This window comes from Gadus morhua, chromosome 1 (assembly GCF_902167405.1).
Source record: "Gadus morhua chromosome 1, gadMor3.0, whole genome shotgun sequence".
In the NCBI taxonomy this organism is placed as follows: Eukaryota; Metazoa; Chordata; class Actinopteri; order Gadiformes; family Gadidae; genus Gadus; species Gadus morhua.
This window is the reverse complement of record NC_044048.1, coordinates 15,316,638-15,341,732: the sequence shown is the minus strand read 5'-3', so window position 1 is coordinate 15,341,732 and position 25,095 is coordinate 15,316,638. Positions and strand designations below refer to the sequence as shown.

At 45.5% G+C, this 25,095-nt stretch overlaps 2 protein-coding genes across 2 annotated transcripts; both read right to left on the bottom strand.

Moving 5' to 3' along the window:
• Nucleotides 1-185: 185 nt before the first annotated feature.
• irx7 (iroquois homeobox 7) lies at nt 186-1,648 on the bottom strand. The gene is made up of 2 exons (XM_030358047.1): nt 1,401-1,648; nt 186-1,209 (listed from the first exon to the last, which is right to left on the bottom strand). Exons 1-2 carry the CDS (start codon nt 1,608-1,610, stop codon nt 415-417), a joined length of 1,005 nt encoding a protein of 334 aa, XP_030213907.1. The 5' UTR covers nt 1,611-1,648; the 3' UTR covers nt 186-414.
• Nucleotides 1,649-8,033: 6,385 nt separating this feature from the next.
• Nucleotides 8,034-22,721, bottom strand: LOC115545189 (ankyrin repeat domain-containing protein SOWAHC). The gene is made up of 11 exons (XM_030358120.1): nt 22,417-22,721; nt 20,101-20,162; nt 19,441-19,707; nt 16,736-16,783; nt 15,974-16,075; nt 15,790-15,801; nt 14,286-14,288; nt 11,778-11,864; nt 10,476-10,548; nt 10,261-10,356; nt 8,034-9,873 (listed from the first exon to the last, which is right to left on the bottom strand). Exons 1-11 carry the CDS (start codon nt 22,547-22,549, stop codon nt 9,701-9,703), a joined length of 1,056 nt encoding a protein of 351 aa, XP_030213980.1. The 5' UTR covers nt 22,550-22,721; the 3' UTR covers nt 8,034-9,700.
• Between the last annotated feature and the right edge of the window lie 2,374 nt (nt 22,722-25,095).

Genomic DNA, 25,095 nt, shown 5'->3' with positions numbered 1-25,095 from the left:
TAATATCTTGTTTGATAATATCATCGCAGTTGGTAGGTTTGGCAATATGTGTAATAAAAAATTGGTGGATCATTCGCCGTAGCCTATATTCTAAATGATTTATAAACACTTTAATAAATAATTTTAACTAATAAATAAGAAATGTAACTAGGCCGATAGGACACATACGGAACAGGACAATTATGTTTTGTTAACTTTTTATTAAAGCAAAAATAATTCTTCATTATAAGACATTGGAGATATAATTTACAGATTGGCATTTGAAAAAATACAACTACATATCAACATGGGATGGTTCCTCTTTGGTCCCCAAAAACACTGAAGGGAAAAACAAAAGTTTCCCAACAGTGAAGTGTAAAACTTTAAAGTGCATCAATGCGGGGGAAAGTCTCTGAATTGGGTTTCAACTATGGGTTACAATCTCCCAGGATTGGAATACATAAGCGGGATGTAAAACCCGTTCCTCGCGGCCCAGTCCGCCCAGAGGAGGCCCACATCTGCCCCATGGAACCGGTGCGTGGTGTCCACAGCCTTCTTCACTGTTTCACAAGTGGCCGTTTCTGCCAGGGACCAGATCTTAGGTTTTTGGCAGGCGATAATGTCTTCCCTCTCCAAAGGAGCGGATGTCTGCTCCGTATCACTATCACCTTTGTGCACAAGTGCGACTTCGTTGTCTTTACGCGTCGTGTCGACTTTCTGTTGAACATCTGAATTATCGTGCAGAGAGCTGGAACTGCAGTACACGTGTCCGGCTTCCTCGTTCGCGTCCTCGTCCACAGATCGGACGCCCCTCTCCTCCTGGTCCTCCAGACGACATGTCCGTAGAGGACCCTCGTCTCCATCACTATCTCCATCGTGCTCTTCGTCCTCCTCCTCCTCCTCCTCGTCTGATTTTCCTTTAGAGGCCCAACTCACTCGGTTCTCCTTCTTCAGCCTTCGTCTCGCGTTGGCAAACCACGTGGACACCTGCGTGAGGCTCATCTTGGTGATGATTGCCAGCATGATCTTCTCGCCCTTGGTGGGGTAGGGGTTCTTCAGGTGCTCGTTGAGCCAGGCCTTCAGCGCGCTGGTGCTCTCCCGGGTAGCCACCTTGGCGATCCTGCTGGGGTCCTCGGTGGGCCCCGGTCGGTAGGGGGAGTAGAATGGCCCCCCTCGGGCTAGGAGTGCGTGGTGATACGGGGAAGCTGCCTTCAGATCGAACGCAGCGTTCTGAGGGAAGAAGGAAGGACGATAGGTTAGGACCAGAAGGTTTACACCTTACGCGTATGCGTAATTGCGCACGTTGACGGAAATCCGACAAACTGACATGAATGGGAGGGGAAACCCCACTTTCCTGCACTTTTCCATTTTTAATAATAAATAATAAGATGTGGCCTATACTGTGTTTTTTTTTAACTTACCATGTGAGCAATGTGTCTATGGTGAGGGTAGGGAATGAAGTTGTATCCTTGTAGTCCCGAATACGCGAGTGGAATCCTGGCCGACATCGCTCCCAGCGAGTGGGGTGATGACTGTAAGCCTGACGGGCATCCCAAGAACGGTATCTGGTATCCAGTTGACATGTTAATGTTTCTTTCCAAAATATTGACAAATCCAGGTTGGGCGGGCATGTTTGCGTCCCAGCGTCTCGTGTGAGTGCCAATGTAACTTCCCAGGCCGTTTATATACACATGGCGGTATGTGTTGGGGGCGGGACCAGTCCAAGGGACTCAGAGATGCGCTCAACACAGAGAGTCAGCTTTCACTAAAAGCAAATCCCATCAAAGACTCTGTCCGTTGTTCCTTTTAACGTTTGCCCTAAGATGCGAAATGTTTTTTTATTATTCACACTTCTCCTACAATTTATAACTCCTGTTTAAGGAACGTTTTTTGTGGTTGTGTCGTTAAACCTTATTAGATAGACCTCTAAAAACCCATTTTAACTTTCTTTTCATCTACGTTTCTGTAAATTGAGAAGTGTTGATGATTTTTGGCTCCCTGCTAGATAGTCAATTCATGAATAGGCCTGTTGATTTAGATGTCTGACACTTACTGATTTAGCGGCTATAACATTACCTAAATATAGTTAACAACATCATGTCAATCTCTGATGTCTGTGGCTCAGTATCTGACACTTCGGCCATAGTATTGCACGCGGATCTCTGCAGTTGCATGTCAATTGAATTACCCTCCCGATTTTAGCTGCTTCAATGAAGGATAATGAACTATGCAAAGCGCCGATATATTTAATTTAGCCACATCCTTCTGCTAGATCTTTTTTATCTAAATTGATCTTTTAAGTCTAATTTCACCACAAACCGATAGGCCAATGTATTAATTTATTCATAATTTCCTCAACGACTTAACTGTCCCCCGCCTCCCATCCCGCCCAACCACGAGTGTCGAAATAAATCAAAAGCAGGCCTAAAGCAAAAAAATAAATAAAAAGTCAATGCGTATAGGCTAATTCCATGCGTTTGAATGCAAAACATGTAAAAAATGGATTTAACACATAAATGACCTGCCGCGGGCGAATACCTTTTTATTTGTCAACATATCAAGAGAACAACAACACACTCTCCTTCAAAAGGTCGGATGGTTTTGTTTTCACTCAAACATTCCGCTTGAATAGTCCTAATTAAATATAGTTAAGTGAAACAGGTGTCGACTAATGTATATGATAATGCGTATGATAATACGTATGATAATAGTGAGATAACAGATGCAAATGTGGGGAGGTCAGGAGATTGTTAAAGATAGCCGGGGAACACTGCAGTTGTCCTGCCACCAGCCCCTTTCATGTGCTCTGATAGAGCTGGTTTACAGCGCCCGGGGCACTGTTTTCTTCACTGTAAGCCTTCATTTGAGCATATCGGCCAATAGGGCAATATTTTATTCTGACTAATAAAAGTTCAGATGTGGGAGTACAATTATGCAGGGCCAATATAGCTTAGATCATATAATGTACTTTTATACTCATTTTCGATGTTCCAATTATTTGTTGTAATTTTATAACTTTATTTTACAAAAGGGTTGAACATTAAATGTACTTTTTATTTGTTATTGTACTTTCTTTCGGTCTCTCTCGTTCAATGTTACATTGGACGTTTCTTGCAAATATATATATATAAAAATATATATACATGTATTATCAAACAAATATATTTATATAATGTATTACTACATGACTTTAAATAATATTTACAAAGCAAACTTTCGAAATTAATAATTAAGAGAGAGAGAGAGAGAGAGAGAGAGAGAGAGAGAGAGAGAGCGAGAGAGAGAGAGAGAGAGAGAGAGAGAGAGAGAGAGAGAGAGAGAGAGAGAGAGAGAGAGAGAGAGAGAGAGAGAGAGAGAGAGAGAGAGAGAGAGAGAGAGAGAGAGAGAGAGAGAGAGAGAGAGAAAAAAAAACCATGCGGGGGGGGGGAGTTTGCGCAAAGTGAGAAAGATAAAACATAAAAAGGGTGAAGACGGCTTGTGGAGATGTTGGCGGGGGGGGGGGGGTTCACCGGGCCTTGAGGCTTCACTGGCGCTCCGGCGGAGGAGGAGGAAGCAGAGAGCGGCGGATTAGAGCATCAGTTCCATCTCGCCAGCGTCAACAGCTCAGGGCCCGCTCAGGGGGCCTTTGTTGTGCTTGTGGACGTGTCTTTCTCCGGGTCTTCCTCTGTGCGCGAGCACCACACACAGATCCACAATGCATGGGGAGGCCAGGCAGGTTGAGCCGTGTGTGTTTCGTGTTTGCTCTTAGGATGTCACTCGTTTACAGAGTAGAAGAACAGTGGAGCAAATGGGAAAGATGAGAAGCCTTTTTTTGTGTGTGTGTGTGTGTGTGTGTGTGTGTGTGTGTGTGTGTGTGTGTGTGTGTGTGTGTGTGTGTGTGTGTGTGTGTGTGTGTGTGTGTGTGTGTGTGGAGGGGGGGGGGGGGGGGTGCGGACTAAAGGGGAGATCTCCCACACCCACCCCACATCCCCCCGCAGTGTCTTGACGATCGGGACATGTCCGAGCACCAGTCTTATCCACGCTCCACCAACTCATCCATCATTTACATGGCACTGTCGTGCCGCTGGTCGTTAGCATCATTGACAACACGGTTATCAAATGGTATCAGTGTCGTAAAAGGGGGTGGATCGAAAGCCTCCCCCCTACCATCCCCCTGTTTGGGAGACATTCTTGGGAGGACAGGACAAGGGAGCTAATGAGTTTGTTGCTACAATGGGCTTTAGGTGTGACCTCAATTATAGGCCATCACCTACCTGCGAGCCGACAAAGGGGGCATGTCATTAGAATAGCTCCCGGCTAGGTGTGAGAGATGCAACAAAAGCACCGCAGAGAATCCACAGTCTTACAACACCTTTTACATGTTAGTTTATTTTTACTTGGCAGATACTGGTTGCTCTATTCTGGCCATTGTTTTGCAATTGTTGAGCCTTTCCTTAGATATGTATTGAATATTTAAGCCCAACCCTTTAAAAAAAAGTATTTGACCCAACAAACAACATTAAAGTGTTAAAGTAAATTCAGGAATTTGAAACTAGTGCAAGTTGAAGATTATCTAACTTTACTTTGAGCTTTTATTATCCTAATGTAGTAAAATTCATTGCAATACTTTGGTCATGATATATCGAGTAGACAATACTTTTGTTTGACCTCAAGCAGACCTTTTTTTTCATTTAATTTACAGATACTATATCTAACCATGTACCACTATACTAGCCTTGTACTTTACAGATACTATATCTACCTATATACCTATACTTTACAGATACTATATCTACCCATATCTACTCCACCTTGTACTTTATAGATACTATATCTACCTATACATAGCTAAACTTTACAGATACTATATCTACCCATATCTACTCCACCTTGTACTTTACAGATATTTGATATACCTTTATTTACCTATACTTTACGTTGTATTTTAGAGATACGTTATATACGTATACTTTTCATTACTTTACAGATACTTTATAGACCTATAATGTACCCATCAGCAAAACTAAATCCTAACATAAGCCAGTGCTTGGTAGCTCTGGTAGAAGGAGCAGCTCGGTGTGTGAAAAACGATCAATCCACCACAACTACTGTATCGTGATGAGTTATATAGTTAGGTTAGCTAAACCCTGCCCTGCCCCCCCCCCCCCCCTCCCCCCCCTAGCAGGACCTCCCATTCTCCACCTTAATGGGATTCTCCTGAGATGCAGACACGAATGGAGAAAGATGCATAGGCAGAGCGGGGAATGTTATCAAGATCCGACTAACCAACCTGTTTGCAATCTGTCCCTCCCTCCTCCTCCCCCCTTCTCCTCCTCCTCCCCCACCCCTCTCCCCTCCACCCCTTTGTCCTTTGTCACGACACTCTTATCAGGATCACTCTATCATTCTTTGAAAAGTGGTTAGCAGCAGCGCTCAAACCGCTTGCAAATGTGACCATGTCTTTGTTTACAGCTCTGCCAGCGGCCCGCCTCCCCCCCACCCCTCCCCCCCTGGGTGCATCACGATTGATTGACGGCCCACCGCTGGGTGAGTGACAGGCGGCGTTCGTTAGCCGAGTGACGAGCCGAGGCGACAGCTGGGTCTGCTGCTGCTGCTGCCATGTTGGACTCTACATACACCCCCTCCGCACACAAACACGCGCACAATGAAGAAACACAAACGGAATCTACTAATACACACACACACACACAAAATCAACACATCCACACACACACAAAACATATCAACAAACATGCCGACGGAAGCTGGGCCCTGGATGTATCACGGTATGGACTGGACAGCTGGGCCTTTGGCCAGAGGAGAATTTGACCCATTCTTTTTTTGGCCGATCTAGAGCTTCTTGCAGGAGAGATTGTTCCGCTACATCCATTCGATCTTTAAGCAGGAGAGAGGTTGAGCCTCTACATAAAGCCTCATGCAAAGCAGAGAGATTCGTCCTAGAGTTTCACGCAGGAGAGATTGTTCCTCTCGTCTTAAGCAGACCAGAGAGATGGTTCCCCCTCATACGGTGGAGCTCCATGTAGGAGAGAGATCGTTCCTCTAGATATGGCAGAGCTCCATGTAGGAGAGAGATCGTTCCTCTAGATATGGCAGAGCTTCATGTAGGAGAGATCGTTCCTCTAGATATTGCAGAGCTTCATGTAGGAGAGAGATCGTTCCTCTATGTACAGTAGAGAGATCGTTCCTCTAGATACGGTAGAGCTTCATGGAGGAGAGATCGTTCCTCTAGATACGGTAGAGCTTCATGGAGGAGAGAGATCGTTCCTCTAGATACGGTAGTGCTTCATGGAGGAGAGAGATCGTTCCTCTACATACGGTAGTGCTTCATGGAGGAGAGAGATCGTTCCTCTACATACGGTAGTGCTTCATGGAGGAGAGAGATTGTTCCTCTAGATACGGTAGTGCTTCATGGAGGAGAGAGATCGTTCCTCTACATACGGTAGTGCTTCATGGAGGAGAGAGATCGTTCCTCTACATACGGTAGAGCTTCATGGAGGAGCGAGATCGTTCCTCTTGGAGCTTCAAGCAGGTCTTCTCTCTCCTCCATGTCTCAGTATGAATTATTGAGACTGATGGCTGCATGTAAACAAAGGAAACAGTTGTTCTGATGCAGATGAGGACACAGTCCTGATGAAGATAGACATCTGTACAGCAAATTGATACCATATGGAAAGGAAATAACTTTTTTGCATTAGCAAATCGACCGAATCATTTGAATAAGAACAATTCAGCCAACGCAATTATTCCTACGTCGATTCAGTTTTTCTCAGAAAATAATCATCTGCTGTGGATTGCATCAGCCGTTACAAACCAGCAAGGGAACTTCATGCATGCATTATTTTCCCTCCATAGCCTCACAGAAGGAGCTAATGATGTTATTGGGCATCTGTGACATGACATCTACATTTTGGCCTATTTGTGAAACAATGGCTACAAGGAAGCCGGGGACATGGGCTCTGTGTTTGCAACTCAAAATAACAATGCAGAGCGGCCACTGGTGGGAGGCTGTGGTCACATGGAAATGAGCAACCAAGCGACAATGTAGCTCCTAATCTCTTCAGAGAGAGGAATCAGTTACACAGCAGTATGCACCCCTCAATGCTTTTCATTAGACCAACCACTCAACCGCCCTGGCACAGACACACACACACACATGTATGCACACACACACACACACACACACACACACACACACACACACACACACACACACACACACACACACACACACACACACACACACACACACACACACACACACCCAATGGGTAGCCACACACACTCCTCATACACATACCAGAGGTACAAGGTACCCCCCCCCCCCCCCCCCCCCCCAGCCCAACAGAAGGGGTTGAAATAAGTGGGCCAGAGGGAGGTGTGGGGCTGGGGTGAGGAGCTAGGCCTCAAAGCATAGGATTAGAGTTAATGTGCCCTCCCTGGGTTCTAATCTCTTCAGAGGGGGACTTTGTTGGAGGGCTTGAGGGCAGTCAGATAAGTATCTATTACAGAAAACTCATCTTATCCCTGATAGTCCCCCAACCTCCTCCTTCAAGATGAACCTCAAAAACACTTGCCTCTGTTCTCCTCGTCTCCTGATATCTAAGGGTAAAACACTTGTTTCTCTTCCTCTATGTCTTCTGATATCTGAGGGTAAAACACTTTTCTCTCTTCCTCTATGTCTTCTGATATCTAAGCGTAAAACACTTGTCTCTCTTCCTCTACGGTTTCTGATATCTAAGGGTAAAACACTTGTTTCTCTTCCTCTATGTCTTCTGATATCTAAGGGTAAGACAGTTGTCTCTCTTCCTCTACGGTTTCTGATATCTAAGTGTGTAACACTTGCCTCGGTTCCCTTCGGTCTTCTGATATCTAAGACCCAATAGCAAGTGCTGCCCTTTTCAACTAATCAGGTATTAAGGTCTAAAGCCGTATGGAGAGTTGCAGGGCCCATATTGACTCCATCTGTAGCCAAAACACTCAGCTGCTTGAAGTGACATCAAAGGCTTGAAAAGGAGAAAATTCAAGTAAAAGAGAAAATAAAGAAATTGACATTATTAGTTAGGACATTCAATTTTTAATCAGCATAATCAAATGATCATGAAGTCCCTCCGTATTGTGTCGATGTTGTTCCAGATGTTCACAAAAATATTATTATGGTACAGCTCCTCAGATAAACACATACAGCATGTGCTCACTATTCATTCACAAACATTCCTCTAATAATAAAAATCTGTGACATATTATCGTCCCGCGGGACACAAAACAAAATAGCTTTCCTTCAGAAAATGCAAATGATGCACTAAAGAGTGCAGCAGGGTGAAGTCAAGTCGTTTCAATACATTTTGCAACCAAGGAAACTGATACATAAATACAACAAGTGCAAAAGTCTGAAGGTATCAACATGAAATACTGGCTAAACTGATAAACCGAGCGTAACGCCTGAGACGACAACAGTCCTGTAACGTCAAGGTTCTAACATAGCTTTGGGATTACCTCTGGAATGTTCCTTTGGCTCAGAATCGGTTTGTGGGTGTGAAAGGGAGATTCAGATAAGCTTATAATGTGCTCTTTACCTGCTTGTCAGATTTGTTCACTTGGGACACAGAGGTTTCTGACACACAGGGAGAGAATCCTATCCCAGCCTAGCATATTGGAAAAAAATAAATGAAAGGTAAATGTTCAAACGTTCAACAAGAACCAGTCAGACCACAGTGACAATCTTTTAGCTAGCACGAATGTGTTGATCATCTTAAGCAAGGCACTGACTTGATCAACTTCTATTTCTTTTGAAATCCTTCAAAATGAACCATTTGCATGAGGAGTTTGCTTGCACGCATGCAACAAACTGTGTGTGTGTGTGTGTGTGTGTGTGTGTGTGTGTGTGTGTGTGTGTGTGTGTGTGTGTGTGTGTGTGTGTGTGTGTGTGTGTGTGTGTGTGTGTGTGTGTGTGTGTGTGTGTGTGTGTGTGAAACCTATTCATTTATATTTATCTTTGCATTGTAAATCAATTAAACCTCTCATTTGGCAAAAATGCAATCTAAGCAAAGCACTTCATTAGTCCCTCGTTGTTATTAACTCCTATGATGTAACACACTTAGACAAGGTGTTTTTTTGTGTGAGTTAAAGAGCAAGAGATAAAGCAAGATATAGGGATTTGGAGGGAGGGAGGGAGAGGGAGAGAGCAAGAGCGAGAGCAAGAGAGAGGGAGCGAGAAGGAGAGAGAGAGAGAGAGAAAGTCAGCAAGAGAAAGGGCACGAGAAGGAGAGAGTGAAAGAGAGACAGCAAGAGAGAGGGAGCGAGAAGGAGAGAGTGAAAGAGAGAGACAGCAAGAGAGAGGGAGCGAGAAGGAGAGAGCGAGAGAAAGTCAGCAAGAGAAAGGGCACGAGAAGGAGAGTGAAAGAGAGACAGCAAGAGAGAGGGAGCGAGAAGGAGAGAGTGAAAGAGAGAGACAGCAAGAGAGAGGGAGCGAGAAGGAGAGAGCGAGAGAAAGTCAGCAAGAGAAAGGGCACGAGAAGGAGAGTGAAAGAGACACAGCAAGAGAGAGGGAGCGAGAAGGAGAGAGTGAAAGAGAGAGACAGCAAGAGAGAGGGAGCGAGAAGGAGAGAGCGAGAGCAAGGGAGGGAGAGAGAGCCATAGATCATGAGGTAATTAACCATGCGTCTTGTATGTGAGCTGAGACGGGTGTTTGGAGGAGCTCTCTTTACTACAGTCTCTGGTGCGTTCATCGGGAGAACTTCCTGGGCCTGTAGGCGGGCAGCAGCGGCTGTGGGGGGGTGGACCGTTCCTCCTCTATGGGCGCCAGCTCCTCCGCAGAGCCCCACTTCTTCTTGGACAGGAAGAGAGACGGCAGCTTCCTGTTGCGGCCCCGCTCCCTGGCCTGGGCCGCTTGGAGCTCTAATGAGACACAGAGTATGTTGGGTGTTAAGGTTGCTGTGTAGTAATTAAAAAAAGAAGCACATACAAAAAGCTCATTACTGGCAGGTATTACGTTGGCCATTTATTCATTGATTTTTTCTGTTTTTCAAAAATATACAAAAAATTATATCTGAATTAAAAAAAAGTGCAAGGGGTTTTTTTTGCCAGAAGAAGCTTACACAGAAAACCCTTGGTAAGACTCAAACCAACAACTTTTAATCCGTAAAAACATTTGGGGTTTACGTGCCCTTCAAGGTACGGGGATTCAAACTACTATTAGCTCCAACATCCTTCACTAATTGGACTTTACTTTTCATGCTCAGAGTAATTGAATGATGGGGCATCTAAATGGAAATCAAAGCTCACGTGTTTCGCTCTCCTCTCCTGGCTCATCAGGATCCCGGTCCGTCAGGTACTGGCTGGCAAGATGGCCGCTGTAGTCCCTGAGGTTCTTCTTTGCCCCTGCAAACCGGAAAAGACCAGACGGATCATGGGGTCTGTGGGAGCGCTTTCTCCAAGCACTTTTCGTAGGTTTTGAGAAGTTTGAGATGAACCACACTCGGGTTCCTTCTCCTGCTTACCGTATGTCTGGACGAGCAGCTCAACCATGTGCTGGTGGCCGTGCAGCGCCGCTATGTGTAGAGGTGTGTATCCCTGGGAGGAATTTAGGAAAGAAGGAAGGAAGCAAGGAGAAAGCACAGCGAGTGAGTCAAACGGAAACACATTAGCCGTGTCGTATAAATTATGTATTCACTTCATGAATCAAATTATATCCAGTGTTAATTTTTTACTCAATTATTTATTGTATACCGCTCATATTGTATCGCACTAATGTTATAATAAAAACACCATCTTCATCATCTTGATCATTATTTATCTTTACTTTTTAAATATATTTTGCATGTTTAAATGTCACCATGCCTTTTGCGTATTTATCTACCAAACATTTCTGTTGTCATTGTGTACGTATGCGTGAGGCATGTGCGCTTTCGAGAGTTAATGTTGGTGGAAAACGGCCATCACACTAAACGCCCTTTGTTTATTTATGTCAGTTGAAAAGCAACAAATGTTGTTCCACCTCAACCATAACAACTTATCCCTGCAGCTGATCCCAGCCACGGTGGGTACCCAGCCCTGGGACATCCTACCCTGGGAGGGACACCCTGCCTTGGGCCCCTTTAAAGGTTCAAACGGTCTGTGATGTCCGCAGCTAAACATGCTGTACTCTGTAGAGAGATTTCAGGAGACAAAACGTTGGAAAAACGCTGGAAAAGTTTAACACCTACCCCCTAGATTTTCCCATGGCCCACAGACATCCAAGGAAAACACCGGGGAGGAAAGAAATATACAAATTAGCGAAAGGTTATGACAACACACGATAATGATACAAACATAATTGGTTGGTAATTCAGTGAAATGGGGACGTTCTAGAGCTGGGCCCGCTGGCCCGTACAGACAGTGTTTTGGGGAAACAATTAATGTGACATAACATGATTTATTAGCCATGTGGTAGTTTTAGGAGCGGCAACACGTGTTGGTGTAATACATTTTCACAGCTGGATCTTCACACACTCTCTCACACACACACACACACGCACACACAGTTTAGGAACAGTAATTACATCACTTGACAACTCCTGCCCGCTCCGACCACAGCACACAGGGGCTCTGCTTCAACCCACTACCATGTCCAGATTTAACTACTTACGTACCACACCACTTCCTGTCTTAAGCGCTGTGATTAAAAAAACGAAAGGGCACCCACTCACGTGCTGGAAGAGAAGAGAATGGAAGGAAAAGAAGGTGAGTGAGGGGCTGCAAAGGACACACACAAAAGTGAATTCCAATGTTGTGTTTCTTCTTATCACGGGGCTAAAACTCACCGATTTGGTGTTGACGTCAGCGCCAGCCTTAACCACCAGTGTGGCCATGTCCTCTTTCCCATGCTTTGCTGCCCAGTGCAAAGCCGTCTAAAAACAACAGAGAGAACGGAGAGCGGGTGTGACCATGTTATTAGATCACGTTAATTGCTATAACCACGTTCTAATCAAGTCATCTTGGGCTCATGCGTGATAACTAAAGTATCCCTCATTACAAGCCTCACTGCTCCTCACAGCACTTTGTTAAGACCTCAAATGACATTAAAAAAGCACCGGCAGACCGTATCCCTAGCCTAGCATGTTACCGCGTTGCAATGCTACGGCGTCATCCGCGGTAATTGCCACAACCTCATTACTGCGCTAACAAGTTTGTGCGCGAGGCGGGCGGCGCGGGTTAGCCGTCCCTCGTCGAGCTGATTGAGGGGCAGAGAGCCAGCTGTGCACAGCAGGGAGCGCAGGGGAGGGGACGTAGTGATGGAGAGAGGGGGAGAGAGAGAGAGAGGGGGAGAGAAAGAGAGAGAGGTAGAGAGAGAGAGAGAGAGAGAGAGAGAGAGAGAGAGAGAGAGAGAGAGAGAGAGAGAGAGAGAGAGAGAGAGAGAGAGAGAGAGAGAGAGAGAGAGAGAGAGAGGTAGAGAGAGAGAGAGAGAGAGAGAGAGAGAGAGAGAGAGAGAGAGAGAGAGAGATGGTTTCCTGCCACCTAACAGAGCCTAATTACAAAACAACACAGCCCTGTGCCCACAGTCGGGGGTCCCAGCAGCCTGTCACGGTAGCGGAGGGGGGGGGGGAAGATTGATGATGTTGGTGTGACCCATGGAGACTAGACCCACCCAGGAATCACAGCACTACTGTCAACACACACACACACACACACACACACACACACACACACACACACACACACACACACACACACACACACACACACACACACACACACACACACACACACACACCACCAGCAAATGTCCAAATAAACACACACACATACATTTATACGCAGATTGATGCCTGCACCTAAATGACACACACACACACACAGACACACACACACAGACAAACACATCAGAGGTCCTTCAGACCACATCAACCCTGTTCACCTGCCAGGTGTTTATGTGCAGACTGTGGTGGTCAATGGCTCTGGCCATGTAAGGACGTTCCTACATACTCCTCCTGGCCATGTTAGCATGTTCCTACATACTCCTACTGGCGTTGTCATGACGCTCCTACAAACTCCTACCAGCCTTGTCAGGGCGTTCCTTACTTCCCCTACTGGCCTTTCTAAAAGCCTGCAACAGGTGAAAGCATGTTGCAGTCGAACAATGTACAGTAAATGTACAGCATCAAACGGTAGAAGATTCAAGATTCAAGATGCTTTATTTATCCCGAGGGAAAACAGTTACAATACAAAGGTGGGAAAGTAATACAGGGTTAGAGTCAAAATAGATAAAATAGATGGAAATAAAATAAGTACAAACTAAATAAGTGAAAAGGAGTGATTGGATAAAGTGGTATTAGTGGTAAAAGTGATAAAGTGATAAATATTATAGCAGCAATTGTTGGCAGCATAAATTAACTAAAGTGATGAAGTGAAAATTGGAAAATTAAAGAAATGGTTGGAACTACAGAACTCAGACCGGTAACCATGGATCAGTCCAGATATTGTATTTGACTAGATTCTTTGTATTATCAATGTGGAAGCAAAACAATAACTATACCAGCATTTGAGGGTCTCAGACCAGCATTAGAGGTTCATGGTCTCAGACCAGCAGTACAGGGCTAGGGCCTCAGACCAGCAGTAGAGGGCTAGGGTCTCAGACCAGCAGTAGAGGGCGAGGGTCTCAGACCAGCATTAGAGGTTCATGGTCTCAGACCAGCAGTAGAGGGCTAGGGCCTCAGACCAGCAGTAGAGGGCTAGGGCCTCAGACCAGCAGTAGAGGGCTAGGGCCTCAGACCAGCAGTAGAGGGCTAGGGTCTCAGACCAGCAGTAGAGGGCTAGGGCCTCAGACCAGCAGTAGAGGGCTAGGGCCTCAGACCAGCAGTAGAGGGCTAGGGCCTCAGACCAGCAGTAGCTCATATTAGATCACATGGCGTCTTAGGGAGAGCGAGGGATCCAGTGAGATACACCTCCTTCAGAGTGGCTGACAAATTGTGATCGACGGCGTCTGGTAGGAGAAGCTCCATAGCTCCCCCCCTCTCCCCCGCCTCCCGCCACAGCCCCAAGACAGATGTGCGCGGCAGCCCGCCGGCTTGACGGGCAGCCCGCCGGCTCTCCCAGTGGGTGCGGGTGATGGACGACGAGGCCAAACAGGATGTAGCGTCATCCCCCCCTTCCTGCCCCCACCAATGACTAGCAGGGTGGCTAGTCACACACCCCCACTTCAAGTAAGAGGGGCAAGGGTCTTCTCTTAGACCAGGCACGACAGACACGTCAACAGCTCAGGGACCACAAAGGGTCGCAGCGACAGACCAGGGGAGCGACAGCAACGAGTGATGGACGGATGATGTACTTACAAACTGTAGCGCACAAGAGCGAGAGGAAGTCCGTCACCGCAGGGGCCAGGGGAGCCACGTCACAGGAACAACACCGCGGAAGACAGGAAGAGAGAGGAAGAGAGAGCGAGAGGGACGGAGGACAGGATCGTGAGGCTATGAGTGATTAGCGCGAGGAAGTACAGTTGTTGTGGTTCCAAATGAACGGGTTCCCCTTTAAAGCGCTGCCCTGTGAGTCGTAGGCTACGCTGAAAAGCTTGGATCATTTATTCTGGCTTGAGCTTTTTAGGCAATTTGATTTTAAACAGTAAGCGTCTCCAATGACTAAGCTTGTGTGTTATCATGGGTAAGCAACAAGGTCATTAACGACAGGTAATATCTTCAGGCCGCCCGATGACCCCCACACGGCACTTCTGTCCAGTATCATCACTTCTGGTACGTAAGAAACAGTAACCGGCTGACCTAACATCAGGATTTATTGACTCCTGGCTTCAAAAAGAAACACATTGGACACCAATGACTTGTGGCCTGAGCCGCTCTCTGATGAACCCCATTCAACACCTCCTGAACAGGGAAAAGCCGAAGGGCTGAAGAAGGAACATCAAAGGGTCCTGCAAGGGTCTTAGCACCTTCCCGAGGACACAGCACGACATTGTTCTACAATTAATCCCAGCCTGCTCTATTACTTTCAGATTATCTTTAAGTGGGTGAAGTCTTTGTGGCACATTAAGACTCTGCTTAATCCCCTGCCCCCCCTCCCTCCCCTCCCCTCCCCCACCCCCCTGCACTTCAATGGCGGTGGACATGCTATCTTGTCCGGGTGGGGATGGCAGAGGGGCTTAGGGCTTCTCTTAGAAGGTGGTCTGTCCTTGGCCATAGGACGGTGGGAGAACTTTGAGCCTAGGGGAGGGACAACAAACATGAGCTCAAATCTCTTAGGCTCACAGGGAGACAAATAAAAGGGATTTGGGTTGTCAGGGGGCCGCAGGAGCTAAAAAGCTATCTTTCATAATCCTTTTGATAGTGGACCTTTGAAATGCATGATCTGGATGTTTCAACACAGGCCCCTCGGAATACAATTAAAGGGGGTGGAAATCTCAATGGAATGAGCTTGTGAAGTTTATACAAGCTAAAACTGCCAGGAAAGGATTTCTTCTTCTTTTTTCGCAATCGCGTTGACAATGCGTGAGGAAGAAACCGTTCTGCCGCATGCTCCGCTCGGGGCTATGGCGGCGGGCTCGCCCACGGCGCTGTTGTTTGTGCGAGCGTTTTGATTTCCCCCAGATCTCAAGAGGCGGTGTGTAATGGCAGGGCTACGGCACGGGAGTCGCCCGTAAACTTACCCCCTGGGGAGCAGGACCATGGAAACACGCAGCAGTCAGGAGAAACACAGCACATGAGGATGAAGCAAATGGGGTGTCAGATCGGCTGATCAACAGGTTAACACGTGCAATCCATTTGCAGTGTGACTTTTTCAATAGTTGTCCTCATGAAATAACTAATGTGCAGCAGGTCAGGTACTTACAGAGGTGAAGTCCTGATGCGCCCAGCCCAAATAAACAAAAAAGAAAAAACACCAAAGCCATTTATTAGAGGGATGGCCAGCTAAAGCCTCATTACATTACATTACATTTCCATTGCCACCATGACTGTTATTAATCGGCAGACAGCCATTGAGAGGCAGAGCGTGTTCTCGGTGTGTGTGCTACCTTCTTGTTGGCCAAAGAGGGGTCCTGCTGCAGCAGTTGAGACAGATCGGGCACACGTGCACTCGCGGCCGAGTAGATCCAGTCCTTCTCTATGGGGTCGAGCTACCACACGCACGCACGCACGCACGCACGCACACACACACACACACACACACACACACACACACACACACACACACACACACACACACACACACACACACACACACACACACACACACACACACACACACACACACACACACACACACAAACAGTGGAAAATGCTTATTAGCACAGGACAGACTCATGTATATGCCTACACACACATTTACACACACACGCGCTCTTGTGGTTGTCCACTTCCTGCTCTGTTTTCACTGATAACTCCAAACTTTGTTCTATCAGTGATGTTTGTCTCAACGGAGCCGGCCTCGGCTAACTGTCGCAGAGGTGGGATCCGCCCCCGGTCAGAGCTGCTCATGGTTTTAGATTATAGTTTTGGAGTTTTTGTTATTTTTAAATAGTGATAGTATTTCCTAGTTTCAGCCTTACTATGACAGAAGGAGCTTAGATATGGTGATTGACTTAAAGATGTATTCTTCTTCTAGATCTATTAAAAAAAATCAAGCCCTGCTCGATGACATAGATTATAACTGGCTCACCAGCACAAGTAACAAGGGCACTGGGTTGTGTCTGGCTGCCCTGGGATGTTCAGGGAGAGAAAGGGAGAGAAAGGGAGAGAAAGAGCGAGAAAGGGAGAGAAAGGGAAAGAGCACTCACAGCGATGGAGGTCGGGCCCAGGCTCTCTGCGTCCTGCTCCGAGTCGTACTGAACAGAACAAGAAGACCATTAGACCAACGTGTTAAGAGTTAGAGAGAGTCACCTACACAGAACCTTACTCTTACACATGGATCTTCAGACACACACACACACACACACACACACACACACACACACACACACACACACACACACACACACACACACACACACACACACACACACACACACACACACACACACACACACAAGAAAGACAGACAGACAGATAGTTGATTTATGTGAGGGTCAGGGGGGGAAAGCAGGTGTTTTTCTTGTTTTTTCTGCCCCATTTTCTGAAGGAGGCCCTCGATTGCAAATTGTTCTCAGATCATACTGGGACATGAAGTCAAAACACTGTGGGCTTTCATGTATTCTGCTTCAACTGTCACACATCACTGTGTGAAACAGGAACATGCTAAAAATAGTATTACCACATTGACACATGTTCGTGTTCCCCTATACTTTGCCGAGAACATAATACAGGCCGCAAAAGAAAATTAAAGATCACAGGTCATGACAATTAGGAAAACTGACCTCTTTGTCGCAATTTTCTTTTATACAAGCAGTAGTAATCACTGAATCAACATAATGGTAAGATTAGATGCAGACACACATTCAAATGAGCTCAACAGGATAGTTAGTGTGAGCCGGTGAAACTTCAGTGGAAAGGGCTTGGATGTCTTCAATGGGCTATCTATTTTATCACACACCTAATGCCTGAATCAAATAATCTAAAAAAATATTCCTACAATGTCTCTCCATTAGACATGGAAGGAATGTGGAATATTTTGGTATTTTACATATTTATAAAATAGTACCTTATGCAACATGTTTTGCACAACGACAATTTAGGATTTTATGTTTCATATGAAATTACCTTTTACCACAGATTAATTCATCTTTCAGGAACGCCATTTAACACTTTACATTTTATTGTACAGTGTAATAATCCTTGAGAAATAATAATTTTGAATGTTAAACTTCAATACAATTATATTCCTCCTGTCTACCTATTTTGAACCTAAGCTATTCATTGAGCACCCTACATACAAAGCCTGATGGTTACATTTAAAGATTAACCCCACACACTTCGTCTGATTGTGTGATTATGGCCCACATTCACATACTCACATATGCTATCTGTGTGTTGTCCGAGGCATCCACCAAAGCCCCTTTTTTTTCAATTCTGGCTGACTACCTATTGTTTTAATGGGTACAAATCATTATAATCTTTCTAATGAGCTTCAACATACTCCTGCTTAACATAATAACAGAGGACTTGATTTAAATGCAGATTGCCTCAACCCCATTTTGTGTCACCCCTCCCACTTAAACGGAGCGCATTGGTTTCAAATCCAGCCAATTTACTTAGCACCACCTGGTGGTGAATGCAAGAAATTCGGATGAGTAAAAGGTTATGCTATAAATGACTTCTCTCGGAATTTCAGACGCTCTTTATTTTTTGTATCTACCATTACATCTGTGACATCTTCCTGACACCTGCAAGGAATAACCAGCTGAATTATATGAACACACAATTTTGGTTGCATTATCACAACATTAAGAATGTATTTCATACACAATTTTTTTTTCTGAACAATTGAAATGAGTAGTCCCAAGTAGGCCTTCTATTTATTTTAGTCTGTCTAATAATATTAATAATAATATTTGGATTTTGTACTTACAGATTTTGTACTTACGGAAATACTTACGGATTTTGAGATTCACAGATTGTTGGATTGGTGATGGTTTCCACACTAAGCTTGTGTCACTCAAAGACAACCCAGACACTCCCACCCTCATGCTCATGTGCTTGTCTTGATCAGGCCATGAAGAGATAATGATTTCTTTAGCGTCGGTCACGGTCACCATCTCTCTTTTGCACGGACACTTAGCAACGCTACAATGTGTTAATCTTACATTAAAAGGCTGCATGTAATGATTCAGCTCATCACATGAACAATGTGAAAAGCTGTTCTGTAGGGAATACTTTAGCTGGATTATTTACCATTCAACCCATGTCCTTTGTGGATTTTGTCCATTGTGGAGTATGAAATGCTCCCGCCTTTTATGTAAGGTCGACATCAGCCCTTGTTGTCGAGAGGTCATGAACTATCTATGTGTACGGATCAACTTGAGGTCAAGCATGGCTAAAATAAGCGTATTCCCGGGCGGTCACGTGGACTGAGGTCAGCGCTCCACTACTGCCCCACATGTCAGCGATGACACTGCCGCGCTGAAATTAACGCTGAGTCATGACTAGAGAAGAGAGCACGGATGCTGGGAAAGACCAACACAGGGTCCTTGTTTAGAAACAGAAAACCCCTTTTACAAGGACAGTGAACGCGCGTACAGAGCAGCTCTGTAGTATTCTAGGTTCCTCTTTACAACCATTACACAGAGTGTACTATTTATTTACAAATGAAGGCGGACTGAACGCACAAATCCTTCTTTTTTTGTTGAGTTGACCACAAAACTGGAATGAAAAGTCCATCGTACCGATCGGGTTACTTAAGGAATGAATATGGATCTAATGACATACTGGAACCATCCAATCAATCCAATCAATACAATAAAGCAATCAACAACAGACAGTCAAACATGGATTCAAGGAGATATATATTGATTCAACGACACTTCCACGTTGACCCTGTGACACGTACCTCCAGTGACGACGGCAGGTCCGCACATTCACTCGGCCCCCCGGGCTCCGGACCCCAGGAGGACGGCCCCCGACCGGACCCCCTGTCCTCACCCTCCAGGGGGCGCTGCTCTGCGGAGATCTCCTGCAGGGGCCTCTTGGCAGGAACAGGTGAGTAGGCCTCCTGCGCCGGGGCCTCCCATCGGGCCGTGGCCGGCGTCCTGGACGGGCCGTCCCGCTCCACCAGCATCTGTCTGTACTTCCTCCGGAGCACCAGGATGTTCTCGCCCTGCCGGAGAGAGAGCAGCGTCACCACGAGGAGAACCATGGGGGGCGGGGGGAGCATTGATTGACTGGGTCCAGCCACTGGTGAGGGACTGCAGCAGATACGATTTCAGTTGATGCCACGTGAAGGACAGGGCCTTAAGAGGGTCCTTAGGAAGCATCCCAACCAACATTGGGCTCATACTAGCAAACAGATGTAACCCTTTATTTGAGCCATTGTGTACAGCTGTTTTATGTACTTATTGTTTGTAGTAACCTTAAGATTTGTAACACAATAGAAAGGGAAAAGTATCTGTTGTTGGAAATATGCCTCTGTGCTTAAATATGATTTCAGAATTGAAAGCTTCAGAGCGCATGTGTGTATAAAAAGAAGAGATAAACAATACTCCCTACTTACATTCTCTGATTTCATAACAGCTATTCTGTCCATGATGAGCTTGAATTCCTCCCTGTATTTAGCTAGAAGGAAAAGAAAAGTTGTTATGAGAACTCCCAATGTAGGCCCATTTATCACACAGAATGTTAGACGTAACATTTTAAAGTGACAGGTAAAAGGAGTCCTTGTTTGAGGGCCAAAGTCTAATGTATATGGGAAAGATTGACAGATAATCACAAATCAAAGACTTGGTGGGTAACAGCTGCTCCATGCCCTGTTGATGAGCCTAAATATTTATCAACCCTGCTGTAGTAACAGCTTAAAGCCTTCCCAGATGTTGATGCCACCAATCTGTGCTTCCCTGGCCTGTTTTACAAATACCACACTGTGATGCTGTGTTTTTACATCTGGAGGCATTAGGCCTGTAGGCCAGAGGAGGTCCATTTTAACATGCAAATGAGGAACCAAAGGCAAAGAAAAACAGGGGAGATGCCTGGAGTTGCATAAACTGAGAATAATGCTGCTAATAATATGCCATGGGGGTAAGAAAGGGTATTTTTTTTTACCATAATAGGCAGAAGAAGGAGAAATTGCATCATGGCATCTCAAAGAAACACTCACGAGTCTCTCTAGAGATTTGGCTACTCTCTCCGATGGAAATCAAATGCACTATGTTTGGTTTACTGATAGACCACTGTCTCCTCAGGGGAAGAGGGAATATAAAGACTATAGTCTTCAATAATATATGAAGGACTACTGTCTTGAATAGGTATGATTACAGTGCTCTGCAATGCATGTATAATGACTACACTAGCCTTTAACGCCTGAATAAGGACTACACTAGTGCATACAAACACTACACCCCGGCAGCCTTTGTCAGCCTAGTATGCATGTATTCAGTCTTTAATACATGAAGCCATAACGAGGCTGGTCCTGAATGACGTGAAGGAGTGGTCTGAGCAGATAGGCGGACCACATGGGGTACAAATTCCAGGACCATTGAAGTGTTTCCGTTTCCCCCCCAAACGGTGAGTGGAAAGAACGTTCGTAGTGGTACGGTTCCACAGTAAACATTCTCAATGCTGAACAACAGGAAATCCACAGGAAGTAGGCACTCGTGTCTATCTCAACAACAGGATTCGTGGATCCCTCAGCCCCTCTGTCCAGTGTGAGTATCACTGTATGAATACTGATTACTGATTAGCTAGGAGAATAAGAAATACATCAGTTAAATCATTGCCCCCCCCCCCCGACCTCTCTATCTCACACACACACTCTATATCACAACCTCACAGACATCCACACAATCACACACACACCCTTTCTATACCAAACTCACAGAAACCCCCCCAACACACACACACACACACACACACACACACACACACACACACACACACACACACACACACACACACACACACACACACACACACACACACACACACACACACACACACACACAAAAGGTCTTCCTCTGCATGTGCGTGTTAATGGTTTACTTTGTATTTTAAGATCACGGAGGAAAGAGTTTCTTATCCAAGAAGGTTTGCAGCACATGGCTGTGACAGACTTTGGGCATGGAAGAGGCATTTATGTAATTGAACAGCCGTGTCAGATGGCACACTCTGTGAAAGCAGCTTTCTAAACCTCTGTCAACAACTGCAGTGCTGAGCAAGCATCTGGGGATTAGAAACCAACAACTGCAATCAAGGTCACTTTAGAAAATGATTTGGGAGGAGGTTTTGATTTGGTAGCTTACTGTCGTTAGGACTGTAGCCCTTTTCCCATACATTTATTCACCCATCATTACGAGAGATGGGGTTTGGCAGAATTCACTATTAATGCAGTTCATGTTTACAGGCAATAGGATCAAACACGGGCATTGGAAGTAACGAGGATCTGGATATGACCAGGATCTGAACATAGCCAGGATCTGCAGATAGCCATGATAGTGAAGAGGTTGTGCAGCTGCAGTGACTCCTTGTGAAGTCCCATTGAGCCCCAACCGGCCGCACAGAGGAAATGACTGCTGCTGCACACTTTTCCCTCCATTTAATGAAAACCAGATGCGTGTGCTTTTTTTCAAGAACAATGAAAGACTGAACCTCGCAGAATAGCAAGTTCTATATGTTTTTCAACGTGCATAACATGAGTGTAAGGACGTCCACCCAGTAACCCAGTGAGCTATAATAATAATAACAGTTACTCCGTCAGGGGGCGACGGCTGACGTCATCCATCGCTAGCGACCACAGATTACGATATTTTGATGTCGACATTTTATGGGAAAATTTTAATAAATCGATGAGGTGAGGCGGTATTTATTTGCTACTTACCACGTAATTGTAAATCAGTATGACCGATATAAGGCTTATATGTCTTCAATAGATCAGCATTTTTTACTTTGCCTGAATCGCCGCCGGTTGAGTAAAAATAATCCAACAACGACTCTTCTGTCACATCGCCCATCTCAGCGTGTTGGTTCCAAGGCGTACAACCGCTAAAATAACTTGTATTAGTCGTTTACTCAAGACATAATGCCCAGTGTTCACCCCCTCGGCTAATTTGGGAGGAAAACCCCGTTGCATATGTCCAGCTTTACTCCACCCATGTACTGTAGCAGCAGGACCCCCGCTGGTTCCCTTAACCATTTCGTCTCCGGTGGGAGTCACCGCCTCTTCACTCAGATCACACATTGTTGAATTTAACACATTGACTAAACTGATCAACTCATAATTATGTTAATTGGAGATAACAACAAGATATCTCTGAAAGAAATGCCTATTTTATCGTATATATTTGACAAGTTTGGTCAAAGTGTAGCAGGAGGCTATAGTTAAGTGACCAGAATAATCGAGAGGACTCCTTGTATTAAAGCCTCTGGTTTCAACCAGAGGGCTGGGTCTGATTTATCTCAGGCCTCCATCGCCCACTATCAGATTAATTGTGTCAAAGCGTTGTGAATATTAAATGTGTTCGAATTACATTTTAATCCCCTACATTGCATTAGCAGATAGGCCATAACCTCTCACCGAATGAACGCCCCTTTCCATTTAATTAAGACGTCTGCAGGTAATTTCAATTGATGTTTTCCCTAGCCCTAAAAAAACAATATTGAAATAACAGTAAGCTTCTTATCAACTGATACAATTATTGAGGTGAGGATTTTATCTGCCACATGAAAAATGGGACCTTATGCTCTCACAATTTATGAAACAACACAACTTTCCTGAGGGTTTGATCCCCTAAACATATGTCTAGCTTATGTGGTATGAATCTATGTCAGACAGCAGCTGGTAATACATTAACCCTGTAGTGGTGCTGCCGATACAGAGCATAAGTATTGCAATACAGAATACATTTGAATTCTAGGAAACTCTATTGACATACGTGTATTTGGTGTGTGCAATTTTGGTGTGTGTGTGTGTGTGTGTGCATGAAATAATTGCACATTTGTTAAATTTCCATTGGGAACATGTGTGAAAAAGCCATGCATCTACTATTGTACGACTTGATTGTGAACCCGAACCCCCCCACCGTCTTCCAACAGAAAGTTGGCATCACTTATTATGCCACACTTAACTGTGTTTATACATAAACTGTTTCATAAACCCAACCTTATCAACCAAGACACACTAATCTCAAGATGCAAGGACGATGATCCCAAACTGCTTAAAACACGCGCGCACACACACACACACACACACACACATACTGGGAACTGTTAGCTTGGTGGTCATGTTTGGTGGACAGGCGTCAACGGAGCCCACAGGGGCCAGATGTTCAGCGAGGGCCCCTGAGCAGCATGGCATATGAGGGTCAGCAGGATAAATGCCTATGAAGGTCAGCGGGACCGGCCCGCTAAAGCCCACCTCGTGCCTGGTACTGATGGAGGGCAGCTGTTCACAGGGGATATCCAGTCCGTATGGCTGCTGCTTGTCCCTGGGCCTTTTCACAGCACAGCCCTTGTAAACAAGCTGTAGTCCCCATGTTCTCTGCCCTTTTTTCCCTCCTCCCCACTCCTGTTAAACATGCCCCAAATCCAATCAACCGCGCCCCTCTAAAGGGGATGATGTTGATTAATGGGAATGTGTATGTGTGGTAGTAGTAGTGGCCGATAAGCCCCCCTCTGAGATTACACCCAGGCAACCCACCGGCCAGCCAACCAGCCTGTTGGCGGCCCACCAATGCAGGGAGGCACCAGGAAGTGGGCGCAGCTTAGGGCAGGGGATTGTTTTAGACAGACAATGGTGTCTACCTGGTTTTAATCCCTGCTCCAAGAGTACAGAGGATTGGCATTGGAGTTTTAATAAACCAAAGTGCTCCTTTAATCAGGATTTGCCAAAGTGCCCCTTTTGTGTTAATCTGACATTTTTTGTTACAGGATGATTTTTGACATCTGCCATGTCGTGGATGTTGTTGGCTCTCCATCGCCCCCCCGATGCACAAAGTTCTCTGTAGAAAGGGAAAGGTGGGGGATGCAGAACTAGAACACACTCAAACAACGTCTAGTGTTGAACATCAAACACGTTCAGTAGCAGTAATTCAGAGCAGCATCAGTAAGAACAACGTCCCCATTCACAACAGAAGCCTGTCGACTCAAACAAAAAGAGTTGAAATGAAGGCAAGAATGCCATGCCGAACATGGTACAGTGCCAAAAGTGGTTGTACGCCTGCTGTACCTTATACCATTCGTGTATGCATTGTTATGTTTGCGTTCAGATGGCTACGGCCCACCACAAGCTAATAGATCCCGAAAGTTTAATTACTTCACGAAAAAAAAAAGGAAGCTGCATTTTAATAATTAAAGACCCGCATATCAGCCATAGAACATCATAAAATAGTTTTAAAATGGAGGATTACAACTGTTAATCCAATGGGGGGCCAGATGTGAGAAGGGGAGGGGCCCGGTCGCGTCCAGGACCAGATTAAAAAGGGGGGGGGGGGGCGCACTTGCCTGTGGATTAGGGGCCGTGTGGCCTCAACATGCTGTAATCCGCAGATTAGCCGATATA

Excerpts from the sequence above, each read along its gene's own strand:
- LOC115545189 (XM_030358120.1), bottom strand. The coding sequence starts at position 22,549 with ATGGGCGATGTGACAGAAGAGTCGTTGTTGGATTATTTTTACTCAACC. Across the intron at positions 10,549-11,777 it reads CTGACGTCAACACCAAATCG|GGATACACACCTCTACACAT; the intron begins GTGAGTTTTAGC and ends AATTCCTCCCAG. Across the intron at positions 9,874-10,260 it reads AGGAGAGGAGAGCGAAACAC|AGCTCCAAGCGGCCCAGGCC; the intron begins GTGAGCTTTGAT and ends GTGTCTCATTAG.
- irx7 (XM_030358047.1), bottom strand. The coding sequence starts at position 1,610 with ATGCCCGCCCAACCTGGATTTGTCAATATTTTGGAAAGAAACATTAAC. Across the intron at positions 1,210-1,400 it reads ATAGACACATTGCTCACATG|AACGCTGCGTTCGATCTGAA; the intron begins GTAAGTTAAAAA and ends TTCTTCCCTCAG.